Source organism: Cephus cinctus, unplaced genomic scaffold (assembly GCF_000341935.2).
Source record: "Cephus cinctus unplaced genomic scaffold, Ccin1 Ccin1_scaffold0230, whole genome shotgun sequence".
In the NCBI taxonomy this organism is placed as follows: domain Eukaryota; kingdom Metazoa; phylum Arthropoda; class Insecta; order Hymenoptera; family Cephidae; genus Cephus; species Cephus cinctus.
In genome coordinates this window covers 1156824-1169741 of record NW_014332946.1, presented here as the reverse complement: position 1 = coordinate 1169741, position 12918 = coordinate 1156824, and the positions used below count along the sequence as shown (strand labels likewise).

Genomic DNA, 12918 nt, shown 5'->3' with positions numbered 1-12918 from the left:
CAGGCTAGATCATTGGGGCGGGCGTGGGGTTAGCTAGTGAGTGATAGTCGAAGAGGACGAGGGAGGGCAAAGACTACGCGGATGAGGAGGAGGAGGACGGCTCGCGAGGATGGCTATAAACTTCTCGGCCTCGTTTGCGGCTTGCCTCGCGGCCGGGCTCAAGGTGCCCCGCCAAATCATGTACTGCATCTCACAGGGTAAGCCTCATACCATAGAATATCATCTGACGATACTCCTTCGCAACGTGGCTCTAATCGCCGCTAGTTGTGATAACAGAACGAAACTGGGAGTAGGGACACACCCCTCTGTTAACCGTATGGTATATGATTACTAATATTTTTAATTATAAGACTAATTATTAGTAACTGTTATACCACGCAAGGGAAACTAACAAGCTCGACAGAAGAACGGTGAAATAATTTGAATGAAGAATTTTTTTAATAAATAACTTTTCTTTTTCAATTATATTTTTTTGTGACGTACGATTGAAATATTGCGATTGTAAATAATGATTCGTTTTTTTTTTGTCTATGCAATACTGACTTTTTTTGTTAAAGAATTATGAACTTACGGTATTCTATAATGTGTTTTAAGAATTTTATCGGATAATCGATATATCGAGTTTCGGTGGAATTGTTGAATTCACTAGTTTCGCGCTGAATTATTTAGTTATCAGGAATTTTGCAAAAGTATTTTACATACGGGTATTAACTGGTATCGTGGAAAATCGATATAAACGTATTCTCGATGAAGCAGCTCAATCGCGTTTCACTTGCCTTTGCCAGTCTACGTCGTGGACGTTACGGGATTAGGTAGTGGGATGACAATTAGGCGTTTGGTTTCATGAAAATTTTCAAAGGAGGGCGAAACTACGTACCGACTGTAAATACAGAGACAAGGCAGATTGATCGTTCGAAATTAGCGACAGTCGAGGAAGTTTCCATTTCGCGACTGCAACGAGATAGAGAAACAGGCTTGATTCATTGGTACGAGGCAAAAATCCAAAGTGGGAAGGAATTAAAAAGAAAGTGTGTGAGCCATTTTTTTGTTCATAATAAAAACGAGCAAATTAACTTTCATCAAGATAAAAATGGCAATTCGATAATATTTTATTAATAAATAGCATCAATAAGCTTGTCGTAAAAATAATTCGAAATTTTTAACCTGGCATTGATAACTATACATTTTATTCAAATTATTTAAAATGTCACGTGTGTCCATGCACGACTTTTGAATGACATTAATTCAAAAATCATCATAATCTCTCACAACTTGACTCCGATGATCCGCCGTCGCGACGCTTTTTCCTAAATGATCGAGTACCTCGCGGAACTCTTAAGCCTGGTACACACGGTATACGAGCAAGTATAGTCTGTCCTTGGTAGAAGCATCGAATGATTCTTCGTCAATTAGGATGAAATTTATTTTAATGCTTAACGTGTAGAATAGATGGAGACACGTGTATATAGTAAACTGACAGTTATTGAAAGCTAAACGTTAAGCATGAATTAAAAAAAAATTTTTTTGAAATTTTTTTGGAAAATTTTTTTCAGAATACTGCACGGTGGCCGTTTCGGTGCATCTTGTCATTTATTCGACTGGCAAACGATGCAATGGGATTTTCGTGTTATCGATGATTCCACGTTAATTAAGCATTTCAAGCGTAATACGCCAATCCCATTCGATACTGTCAGTGTGTACCTGCTTATCGTATTGTATTGGCAGGCCGACGTGCATATAGGGATCGTCATGGGGATAAAATGCATCATTGATTATGTCAATGGAGTACGATGTGAAATAACAATTTGAGATTGTTGTTATAAGTAACTGTTGATAATTGAATTAAAATTTCGAAAGCGTATAAAACGGGAAATTAATTTTGAAAAAAAAACAATTTCATTACTTTTTATTACTCCTATTACGTCATTTTTATTTTTAATTACGTCAAAAGCCACCCCCTGCTCTCTTAAGTTGAAACTCGCTGTGTGAAAATCGGTTAACTTAGAATACAGCAAATAAATTATTAATTTGGAGAAAAAGTCACCAGAGGTCGTACCGAGCAACGATTACGGCAGCGTCCGTAACTATATTTAAATCATGTACGTTAATTCAATATACCATACTGAATTAGCAGTGGTAACAGTAGCAGATTGCAGGTAGCAGTGGATAACATTGCCTTTGGCAGTACTTCCATTTTTAATTTTGACTCCTTATTTTGTGCCTTTCGGATATATATTATTTCTTTAATCGTTATTATTTTTTTTTCATAATTATTTACATACATTCCCAGGGCGGTCCTGTCGTTCGTAAGGCATCGCGTGCACAATGCGCGACGCGTACAACAGCAATTAGAAATTCAAATGAGCGGCGGGGCTCTTAATGAGAATGATTGTTTACACGGGCAATCGGATTCGAATGTATTAATCAAAATTTCCGTGAGCATCTCAGTGAAGGCGCGTCGAGGGCGTCAGCCGTGAAAACCGGTTCTCCGATTGGGTCCTACGTAAAGTCGAGAAGGGCCCCGTTGGTAGACACCCGAAGACAGAATGAGAGCGAGAGAGAAAGAGTGAGAATGCAGACGCACCGAGAAAAAGGATGCTTGTAGTAAACGGAAATGAGAGAATGAGAGTGAAGAGTGTGCGTGAGAGAAAGAAAGGGCCAAAATTAAAAACAAAAATTTCTCAGGTCATACCCAGTCACCGACCAATCGGTACGCTCCTGTCTGATTGCAGATACTGGCGCGCCATACGTGTTATATAAGGACAACATGGAGAGACCCCAGGGTCAGTGGGGCCCGGGGCCGGGATCTCTCCAGGACGGTGGACTGTACGCCCAGCAGCAGCAGCAGCAGCAGCAGCAACAACAACAGCAGCAGCAGCAGCAACAGCAGCAGCAGGGTTCCTCCTCGTCGGGTAGTCCGCAGCAGGCCTGCGGTCCTCCGGTCGAAGGGGAGAGCGGTCCTCCGCCCTCGCTAGCATCACCCGTACCTTCACCGTATCCTTCGGCACCTCCCGAGTCTCAGGCCCTAACTCCACCCGACGACGACATTCAGTCGAGTCAACCCACACCTCAGCAGCAACAGGTCCAGCAACAGCAGCAGCAGCAGCAGCAACAACAACAACAGCAGCAACAGCAGCAGCAGCAAGTACAGCAACAACAACAGCAACAGCAACAACAGCAGCAGCAACAGCAGCAACAACAGGACCACTCGCCTCAGCAGCAACTGACACCGCACGAGGTGGACCGCGGAGAGTGCTTTCCGGGAAGTGGCGAGCTCCAGCAATATCCCCAGCATTACTTCAAAGAGGCTAGGCCGCATCCCTCACCATCCGTGCCTCCTCACATGCTCACTCCCGGGGGCTTCTCCGCCTTGCACTACCTGAAGCAGCCCGGAGTCATGCTCACGTCCCTCGGTCAGGGCGATGGGGGACCTAGTCTCGACGCTCACCAGTACGCGAGCCCGGGGGCCCCGAATATGGCTACGGGCCTGCCCGACATTGTACAGCAAAACGGGAAGCCCAGCAAGGGCGCCAATAGCGACCTCCGGCTCTTCAAGTGCTTGACGTGCGGAAAAGATTTTAAGCAAAAGTCAACTTTGCTACAACACGAGAGGATCCATACGGACAGTCGGCCGTACGGGTGTCCGGAGTGCGGCAAGCGGTTCAGGCAACAGTCGCACCTTACGCAGCACCTGCGCATTCACGCGAACGAGAAGCCCTATGCTTGCGTGTACTGCGAGCGCACCTTCCGTCAACGCGCCATCCTCAACCAGCATCTGCGCATCCACTCGGGTGAGAAGCCATACCAATGTCCGGAGTGCGGAAAACACTTCCGTCAGAAGGCGATCCTGAATCAGCACGTCCGCACACACCAAGGCGAGCATTTCTCTCTGCCTCCCAGACTCCCAGAGGGCGTCCGCCACCACAATCATCAATACCATCGCCACCACCGCCACCACCGCCATTATCACCACACTGACCTTTCATCCCTCACTGCTTTTTCTTCTTCTTCTTCTTCTTCTTATTCTTCTTCTTCCATTACCGCAAATGCTACGTCTATTATTTCTTCTACCGTTGCTACTACCACTTCCGCCGCTGCTCCAACTGTTAATAATTCTTCTTCTCTCTCCTCTTCTTATTCCGAATCTTACCGTCAACATGGTCAGCACGCGAATCGACACATTGACCTGGTCCAGTCCTCGCGCGATGATCACGGGTACCAATTATTACCGTTATCAAAGTCTTCATGGAAGCAAGATGCGGCTAACCTTATCGCGTCGGACCCCCCCATGTCCCTGACCCAACTGACCGGTAACTGTCATAGTCCTCGGAGTCCTTGCCGTTCTAGAGGTAGAAAAGGTAAACGCAACGGGTCAATGGGTACAGCGACGAGCAAGACCAACCGAAGGGTAAGGATGGTTGAGCTGGACGCGAGGGCGCTGGTGAGCTGTGAGATAGAGGAGCCCCCTGTCGTTCCTGATATCATCGATTCCAATCACGATCATCATGATATCATTGATTTCTCATACTTTCTTTCCTCCGTATGCGAGTCCATTATTGAGTACTCCACCGCTCCACCGAGCACCAACGGCACCGATATCGATACCGATATCAATATCAATACCGATACCACCTCGGATAACACCGTATCCTACTCATCCGCTCTCTGCAAGGCTATCTCTGCTGCTCTTCCCAACCTAACGATCACTCCCATCGTCAAGACCGAGCCCTTGTCAGTTACCGAACCACCACCTTCACGTCCTTCCAAGATGTGTCCTTCCGTCAAGGTGGAGGAGGTGGACCTCAGCCTATCATCAGACAGTGATTACTAGGTCTCTCGATTTCACTACCTCTTAACTCTCTTTTCGTGTGACTGTCTCTTCCATTTCTTTTTTTTCTCTTTCTCTTTTTTCCCTCCTTCAATCAGACTCCATCGCTTCTCAGTTCTGTACTGTCTCCGTCTATCTCTCTTTCTCGTGCACTCGCTGTCTCATCTCTTGATGTCTCTTACTCTCCGTTAGCCTCTCATTGTCTGTCTCTCCGACTGGTCCGACTGTCGTAGCTGAACTATTCACCCGGACGAACGAAACGCTCGGCCGCTGGTGCCGTTATCACGCGTAACGATAATCGCGATCGAGAGATCTCGCCGCAGTGCAAAAAGGAAGAGTTCGCCAGTGCAAAATTATTTAACCACCCCCCCACTCCCCGCCCCTCCAGACGCGATCCTTAAAAATCGGACGTTGCGATTAGTATTTATCTCCGCTCACTCTTGGCCATTGAATGCTGAACCGATCTCTAGAACGTGTATAGAGTCTCTAATCCTGCTCTCTGTCTTGCCGTTAGAATTCTCTATTTAATTTCAATCTAATTCCGATTCCGTTTCCGGTTTCGTCACCGTGTCCGATGATCGTCCATACCGGTCGATTCATGGACTTGGCGACCGATCGTGTAACCGACCAAACGACAAAGCTCCTACCACTAGTAACGGGGAGGTACCGATCTGTTATCTAAATTGTACGTTATCGTTACAGACGTGAGTCCGCACCTGATCTTCAAGAACGGGATGACGCCGACCCTCTGGCCCCAGGACGTGCCATTTCCGCCGGAAGAGGGAAAGGAGGAAGTGGCCTCGACCTTCGGCGATACGGATACGCAATCCGGTGCGTTCAGTCCAGCCCCGGATGCGAATTCCATCCAGTACCCGGCCTACTTCAAGGACCCAAAGGGCGGAAGCCACGCGGTCTTCGGCGCAAGCGCATCCGGTAGCTTCGGTGCTCTTCAGTACATAAAGCAGCAAGGTGCCAGCAAGGGCTGCCTACCCGACGTGATACAGCACGGTCGTTCCGCGGGGATGCCCCTCTACGTTCGCTGTCCGATATGCCAGAAAGAGTTCAAGCAAAAATCCACCCTGCTCCAGCACGGCTGCATACACATCGAATCGAGGCCGTACCCTTGTCCGGAATGCGGCAAGAGATTCCGTCAGCAGTCCCACCTGACCCAGCACCTGCGCATACACACGAACGAGAAACCGTACGGTTGCGTCTACTGCGGGCGTAACTTTCGTCAGAGGACCATCCTGAATCAGCACCTGCGCATTCACACCGGCGAGAAGCCCTACAAGTGCCAGCAGTGCGGCAAGGACTTCCGTCAGAAGGCCATCCTGGATCAGCACACTCGCACCCACCAGGGCGATCGGCCCTTCTGCTGTCCGATGCCAAACTGCCGGCGGCGGTTCGCGACCGAGCCGGAAGTCAAGAAGCACATCGACAACCACATGAACCCCCACGCGGCGAAGGTGCGTCGCAACTCAAGCGGCGATACCAAACCACCCAGTACGCCTTCCGGTCTGGGCCCGGTACCGGTGCCGCGTGGACTAACGCCGACGGTCGTCAAGCCGGAGCTATACTTTCCCCAGTGTTACGCGCCAGCCTTTAATCATCAGCCGCCCGTCTCCACGGCTCAGTTCCCGGGACAGACGAATGGCGTTGCAGTCGCGGCTGAATTCAAGCCACCCACGGGGCTGCCACCGCAGTGACTAACCGTCCATCCTGCCGCCTACTAGCAAGCAGGAATACCGCTGAGATTTCAGCGATGCTTCGGAGCAGCCGCGCTCACCGGTAGCGCCACGACCGGGTCCGGCCCGACGGCTGCAGCCACGGCGGCCGCCGCGGCTGCGTCCTTGCACCGATGCCAGCCGATTCAGCAACAGTACCCGTGACATTTACCGTGCATTTACTAGGACCTTTCTTTTATTTTTATGTTTTCTCTGGCTCTGTGTATGTGCGTGTGTGTGTGTGTGTGAGAGAGAGAGAGAGAGAGAGAGAATGTGTAATCGACGCCTCCGCATCATAACTATTTACATGCATCCGTACGTACGTGCATACATATATGTATACATACCTACCCCAATCAGTGTATCCTTGTAATCCTTTCGTATGTGTCTCTGACTCTCTTCGGCAAAACTTATGAACCCGTCGAGAAGGCCCAACGAGAGACAAAAAGAATTCACAGAATGGAAATCGAACCCCTCATATCGTGGCATCTGCGATTCTTAGCCCAGGAGTTTAAGTGAAAAGAGAAAATGAACAAAGAGAAGGAAAAACGTACACGCGCTCCCACATAAGCGACCAATGAAGAATCTCGTCCGATCATCATCCCGGTTTTATTGTTTTGTTACGCGCATCTCTAGAAGGACTGTATATGCTTTTCAACGTGTTACGTGTGCTCGTGAGTTCTTGGCTTTTTTATTATGTTTTTTTTTTTCATCCCTTCGATTCTCCATCTCTCCTTGTCACGATCCAATTCAAAATTACCATCGTTCGCATATACGACCTTGTCTCCTGTCTCACCCTCCCTTTCTATTTTACCTATTTCCACAAACTTTTTCTGAAACTTCTCATCTCTTTCCAATCTTCCTTTCCGTTCGATACGCTATGGACCCGATGATGGGGCGCCACTCTGGACCAGGACGTCGATGCTGAGGTACAGGAAGAATTACGGGAAAATCGGAAAATAGCCAGGAAGAAAAACGCAGGATTCGAAAGACAAGGAGGAGAGCGAAAAACGGGAATGAGAATCAAGAAAAATCAAGGAGAGAAAGATAAAAAAAGAAGTAACGAGAAAAGATACCGAGAATTGCGTCTAACGCATTCGGATGCGTCTCCTCTCGCCAAACGGGTTGAAGATGTTAGATTTCGACCAGACTGAAACGATTGTGATACAATATTTAACTTGCCTATGTGTTAAAGAGTTCCGAGTGGAAGTCAAGTTGAGTAATGTGAATCTCGGGAGTTGAAATATTGCGAGGTGACTGAGAGAGAGAGAGAGAGAGAGAGAGAAAAAAGCCAGGAAAAGAGAGAGATAGAGAAAGCCGCACGGACTGTAAATATGTAAAACGTGTAATATTAAGCGAGTAACGCGCATGCGCAGGCGAATCTCTTCCGAACGAGGAAGCGGACGAAGCCGAAGGACGCGAAACGAAGAAAGAGTCATCGGACAAGTGGAACTTAAAAAAAAATGTTAAAAACAAAATCAGAAAATGGTGGTTTTATTAGAATTATGCGAGAGGAGTGTTATTTCTTTTTTTCTTTCTTTTTTTTTTTCTTTGTTAACTTTACATACCAATCTCCACGGCTGAGAATCCGCGTCTCTTCGACGGAGTGCGATCGTCTCTTTCGAATGAATCCGAAGACGCAACGAGTGTCTGGGGTGGGTGTGCATGAATGAAAAAAATAATTTGGACAGTGGACCTGGAATGTGCGATAAATCGTTATGGAACGCTGTGTCGTTCGGTCGGTGATTCGGGCAGGTGGAATAAAAGAGCAGCCACTGGGCACAAGGCGAAGGGGGCAGATCGGGATGTGCGAAGAGTTAGAAAAAAAAAAGGGAGGACAAGAATCAATCGGTGATTTGAGGTTATGGACGATTGAGAATTTGTTGAGGATGGTTATGGATGTCACTGATAAATGACAGAGAGAGGTATGATTCTAGTATACTATTATTATGATATTTGAATATGTATTTATACGAACAGGTTATTCTAACTACACGATGATATTTCGATTGGTTTTGAAACCAGATTGGTGCTGATAACTAGGTAAGCAAATGAAAGAGGAGGGAAACGTGGAAGAAGGCTGAGACACCGTAGTGTAGTAGCGTAAGGTAGGCTAGTAGATAGGAGTAGCTCAACTTAAGGAAGAACAACAGCGGTTAAGAAGAGGAGGTGGACGGAGGGGACGAAGAGGAGCGAAAATTGAAATTTTTAAGAATTCGAGGACCGTCGATGTACGCTCGTCAGATTTTAATTATCATCATCCGTACGCATTGTGGCAATACTTAATATGGGATTGGAGAGGAGTTGTGAATGGAATGGAAAGAAAAAAAAAAGGCAAAAATATGGAAAGAGCAGGTTAATAAGTAACGTCAAGTTTTACGTACTAGATAATAGTCTTTTAAATTTCTATATTAAGACGTGTGATCTCTCTAATTATTGTATATTACATAATGATCTATATCTAGTATGAGACATAAGTATATTGTAATGATATATATATTAGGCATTCTATATTATTATAGTCTTATTGTTTAGAGATGAGATTTGAGATGCAAATTGTGCGGCCATATTTGCTGTGGCCTGTTCGTAGTGCCTCGGAATTGCTGCTCGTCGCAGTGATTTGAAACGTATTTTAGGATGGTATATTATTATATTGAAAACTGCAATTATCGATACTCTGATACAGTACTAAATCGTGTCATGAATCGTGTCACGCTAAACGACTTATTAAATTATTAGAATTTCTTCTTACCGCGCGATATACCGAATCTATTTCTATTTGCTGCTGTGAAAAACTTCGGAGCCGCGGATTTCTTTGTTATCACGACGCGATTCACGGCTCTTCGAGTATCTCTTTTTTTTTTCTTTCTTCAACTTCTTCGGCTTCACCTTTTCTCGTCACACTGTCTTCATCGCCGTTTCGCATCGACTATCAACATTTATCATTGTCATCCTTGTCTGTTACCTGTAACCAGTTTTTCCTTATTTTTATCAATTTCATTATTCATGTCATTTTATTTTTTTTTTATTCCTTTCATTTTTCTGTCAGATATATCCGCTCGATAATGGATACTTGAGTCTTGTTTTTTTTATGAATTTTGAATTTTTTGAACTGTCAAATTCAGGGTCTCCCCTCCCCACGCTACTTTGCAGCATCGTGAACAAAGGTAGTACAATTTTGAATGGGACTTTTATGGATGACAAAAATTATCTTGATATAGGTAATTGACGTTTTAAGATATTTTGTATATGTCTATATTTTGATGTCTATCAATCCGTCAAGTGGGTTTTTTCAGGCTGTTATCTCAATTCTTTAAGCATTCCGCGTAATGCAATTTTTTCAGAGATTTATGGCTGCCGTCTTTTTATCGCATCGGGAAATATAATTTCTCGCTGTACCGTCGATCTCCTTCTTCTCTTTCGGCTATACTTTTAAACCCGGTGACAGCAGAGACCCAATTATATCTCAATTAAACAGAACCCTTCGTTTACCTATCGGAGTTACGTAACGCGCTTTAACGAGTCGTCTGTTATCATTTTTACGAGCCTAACCGCTTTCAAAGTCCTTCCGGAAACGATTTAATCTTCCAGGAGGACATTGAACCTCTTGAAGTTCGTTGACCGTCATTTTGACGTTTTAATGACGTTTCCACGGGCCTCGTATGTTTATCCCTCGATTCAGGAAGCTTATCGTTTTGTATTCGATACGAGGAACGAGCGTAAAGCGAAGTGAGCTTCGTCGATCCGCCGCCAGGTGGCAGGTTTTCTCGTATACGAACAAATGGATTCGCTTTCTTTGTTCCACCTCGAGATTTTATCAGCGTATAATTAATCTCCGGAAAATTTGACAATTCTTTCAAACATTTTTAAGTGTTCCGACAAGTAGCACAAGGACACCTGACCATATACGAGGTTGAGAATACCTACCAAAGACAAGTAACAAGTATCGAGCGTACATAGAATCTATCCTGACAAAAATTCCTTTGTCACCAAAAATTGTTGAATGACGAATGCTGTGCTTTTTTTTTAATCATTGATTCGCAAAAATCATGACGAGAATCAAAATGAATTCCTTTGGCGTCGATGATAATTCCTTCCGTATGCATTTAATAGTAGGCAGCACATGCGTTGTCTATTTCCTCATAACCGCAACTGCACGTAATCTGCAGCTGCGATTCCTTACTGAAATCGCGCTCGGTGCTCTCGTCACGTATTTTTATTCGAATTCACCTCTATTCTGATCCTGTCTCCCTCCTTTTCTTCACTTTCTTCTCTTGTTAGACTTTTTGCTCTTGCCATTTCCTACTGTGGTTTTCTCTTTGCCAGAGGTTCGGTACGAGCTGGAAAGGAAACAAAAAAATCACACTTGTTGACGAATTATTCGCCTTGCGCTTGCAGGCAAAATGTAGATAGGGAGAAACTCCTTGTTTTCTATTATACCTTTCTTCCCTCGTCCATCCCTTTCGATCCCCTTCCTAATTTCCCATTATAAGCCCAACTCCTTGACTCCCCACAATATCCCTCGTAACACGATATAATTATATTATTATACTATATTATTAAGTTTTCGGGAGAGATTTTGCATACGATGCAGCAGTTAGTTTTATTTTAGAGTTTTTTTTTATTAATTATTAATTAATTATTATTGTAATTCGTGAACTATTATTTTATATCCGAACATTTTAGATGGTTTTTTTTTTTACACATTTATCGATAATTGATATTAATGATTACGATTTATTATACGTTTAAGCTCGCAGTCACAAAATCCGTCGTGTGATATTCGTCGTTAAACACGCTATTCAAATTGATTGGCTTTGTTTTCCTTTTTTTTTTTAAATATATATATTTACGTTTATATATATAGACACATAAAAGAGGAAGAAAAAAGAATACAGTTTGCGTTCATCGCCAAGTAATGCGCAACTGCTCTCGCAATATACAGGGAAACGTTATTTTTATGTCTTTTGTCCTTTTCTTTTTTCATCGTCACTTTCACAATTTTGACTTGCGTCATCCCTCGTTCAGCAGACATCGCGTTCTCGATTTTTTTCGAAAATTAATCGTACAGTACCTCGCGCAGGGTGAAACACGGCGAGGCCGTTGCCGAGATGTAAAATGAAAAACAAATAAGGACGCGTGTGTCGAGAGAGGTAAAAAAAAGCAAAAAAAAAGGAAGACGAAAAGAAAAGTTGCGTGAACTTCATGTGCTATCGGAAAAATAATAAGGGTCACTGGCGGTTTGTAGATACGGCACTGCGAAAAACGGTCGGGTATATCGAGCGGTGGAAAAGAAAAATGAGAGGGCAATAAAAAAAAAAGTAAAATATATCTACGAAGGAGGGCGCCCTCGGTAATCGTCGGTCGGGAAAAAGAAAAAAGAAAGAAAACGTAATTATAAAATAAAAAAATTAAGCACTACGAAAACCTACCGACGGGGTCATCGCAACGCAATTGTCAATACTGTGGAGCGAGACGAAGCGCCGTCGCCCGTTTTCACGTCGACTGACGTTATAAAGCGAAGGGGAAACGTAACGAGGAACAAGAGAAGTATAAACGAGCGGTGGTAGTGAAAGAAAAAAAGTGAACAAATCGGCAACGAGGAAGCGACGGAAGAAGTCAGCGAGACCGAAGGAAGGAGAGGCAAAGAAAGAAAAAAAAAAAGAAATATGGCCGCTTCACAGGCGTCCTTCTTTTGATCCCGATGGAATTTGTCCCACTTGCTCTAACCCGAACAAAGGGGACGCGCGGGAGACGGAGCGAGAGAGAGATAGTAGCGCCGTGAAAAAAGAAAAGAGCAAAGGAGAGGGAGGAACGAAAAAAAAAGTAAAAAAAAATTTTTTTTTAATAAAGGGACACGTCCATTTGGCGTATTTTGCATTGTATAAGATGATAATTAAATTTTCGGTTATGCTCTCGCATTTTAATAATGTCTGCTGGCCGCGCACGCCCCCATCGCCCACTGAATGCTCAAGATACATTAGGTTAAGTTTATAATAATAATAATAATATGTAAATTATTTTCTCTCTTACAAGACTCAAGCCAGACCCGCATCGGTCTGACATTTGCGACGGGGTGTCGCGCCCAGCGCGATTTTATCGAATATTCTCGAACTTTCTGTTTTACGTTCGTTATCTCCTTTTTTTTCATTCTGAATCCTCTGTCTTTTTCATTTCCGCTTGGTTCTTTGCCGTTTTCGAAAAAAAAACAAAAAAAACTTCCGTTTCTCCTGGCGCCAAGAATTTGTTCGAACTTCCTCTTTTACTCTGCTCTGTATATTTACGTGTATAACTTAATCTTTTGTCTTTTTTTCTTCATTTCTTCTTTATAGAATTCCCTCTCTCTCTCTCTCTCTCTCTCTCTCT

The 12918-nt window shown here is 44.3% G+C and overlaps 1 protein-coding gene across 7 annotated transcripts in view; it reads left to right on the top strand.

Moving 5' to 3' along the window:
• LOC107265682 (myeloid zinc finger 1) overlaps window positions 1-12398 on the top strand; it is a 28548-nt gene extending 16150 nt beyond the window's left edge. For 2 of the 7 annotated variants that reach the window (XM_025082948.1, XM_015735397.2), the window contains exons 2-3: window positions 2733-3875; window positions 5531-11937. In XM_025082948.1, the coding sequence (XP_024938716.1) occupies window positions 2768-3875; window positions 5531-6534 (2112 nt within the window). In that variant the 5' untranslated portion in view covers window positions 2733-2767 and the 3' untranslated portion in view covers window positions 6535-11937. Of the gene's footprint in view, window positions 1-3; window positions 198-2732; window positions 3876-5530 lie in introns of all 7 variants that reach the window. The other 5 variants (XM_015735399.2, XM_015735395.2, XM_025082947.1 and 2 more) reach the window with 5 other exon arrangements.
• Window positions 12399-12918: the final 520 nt, after the last annotated feature.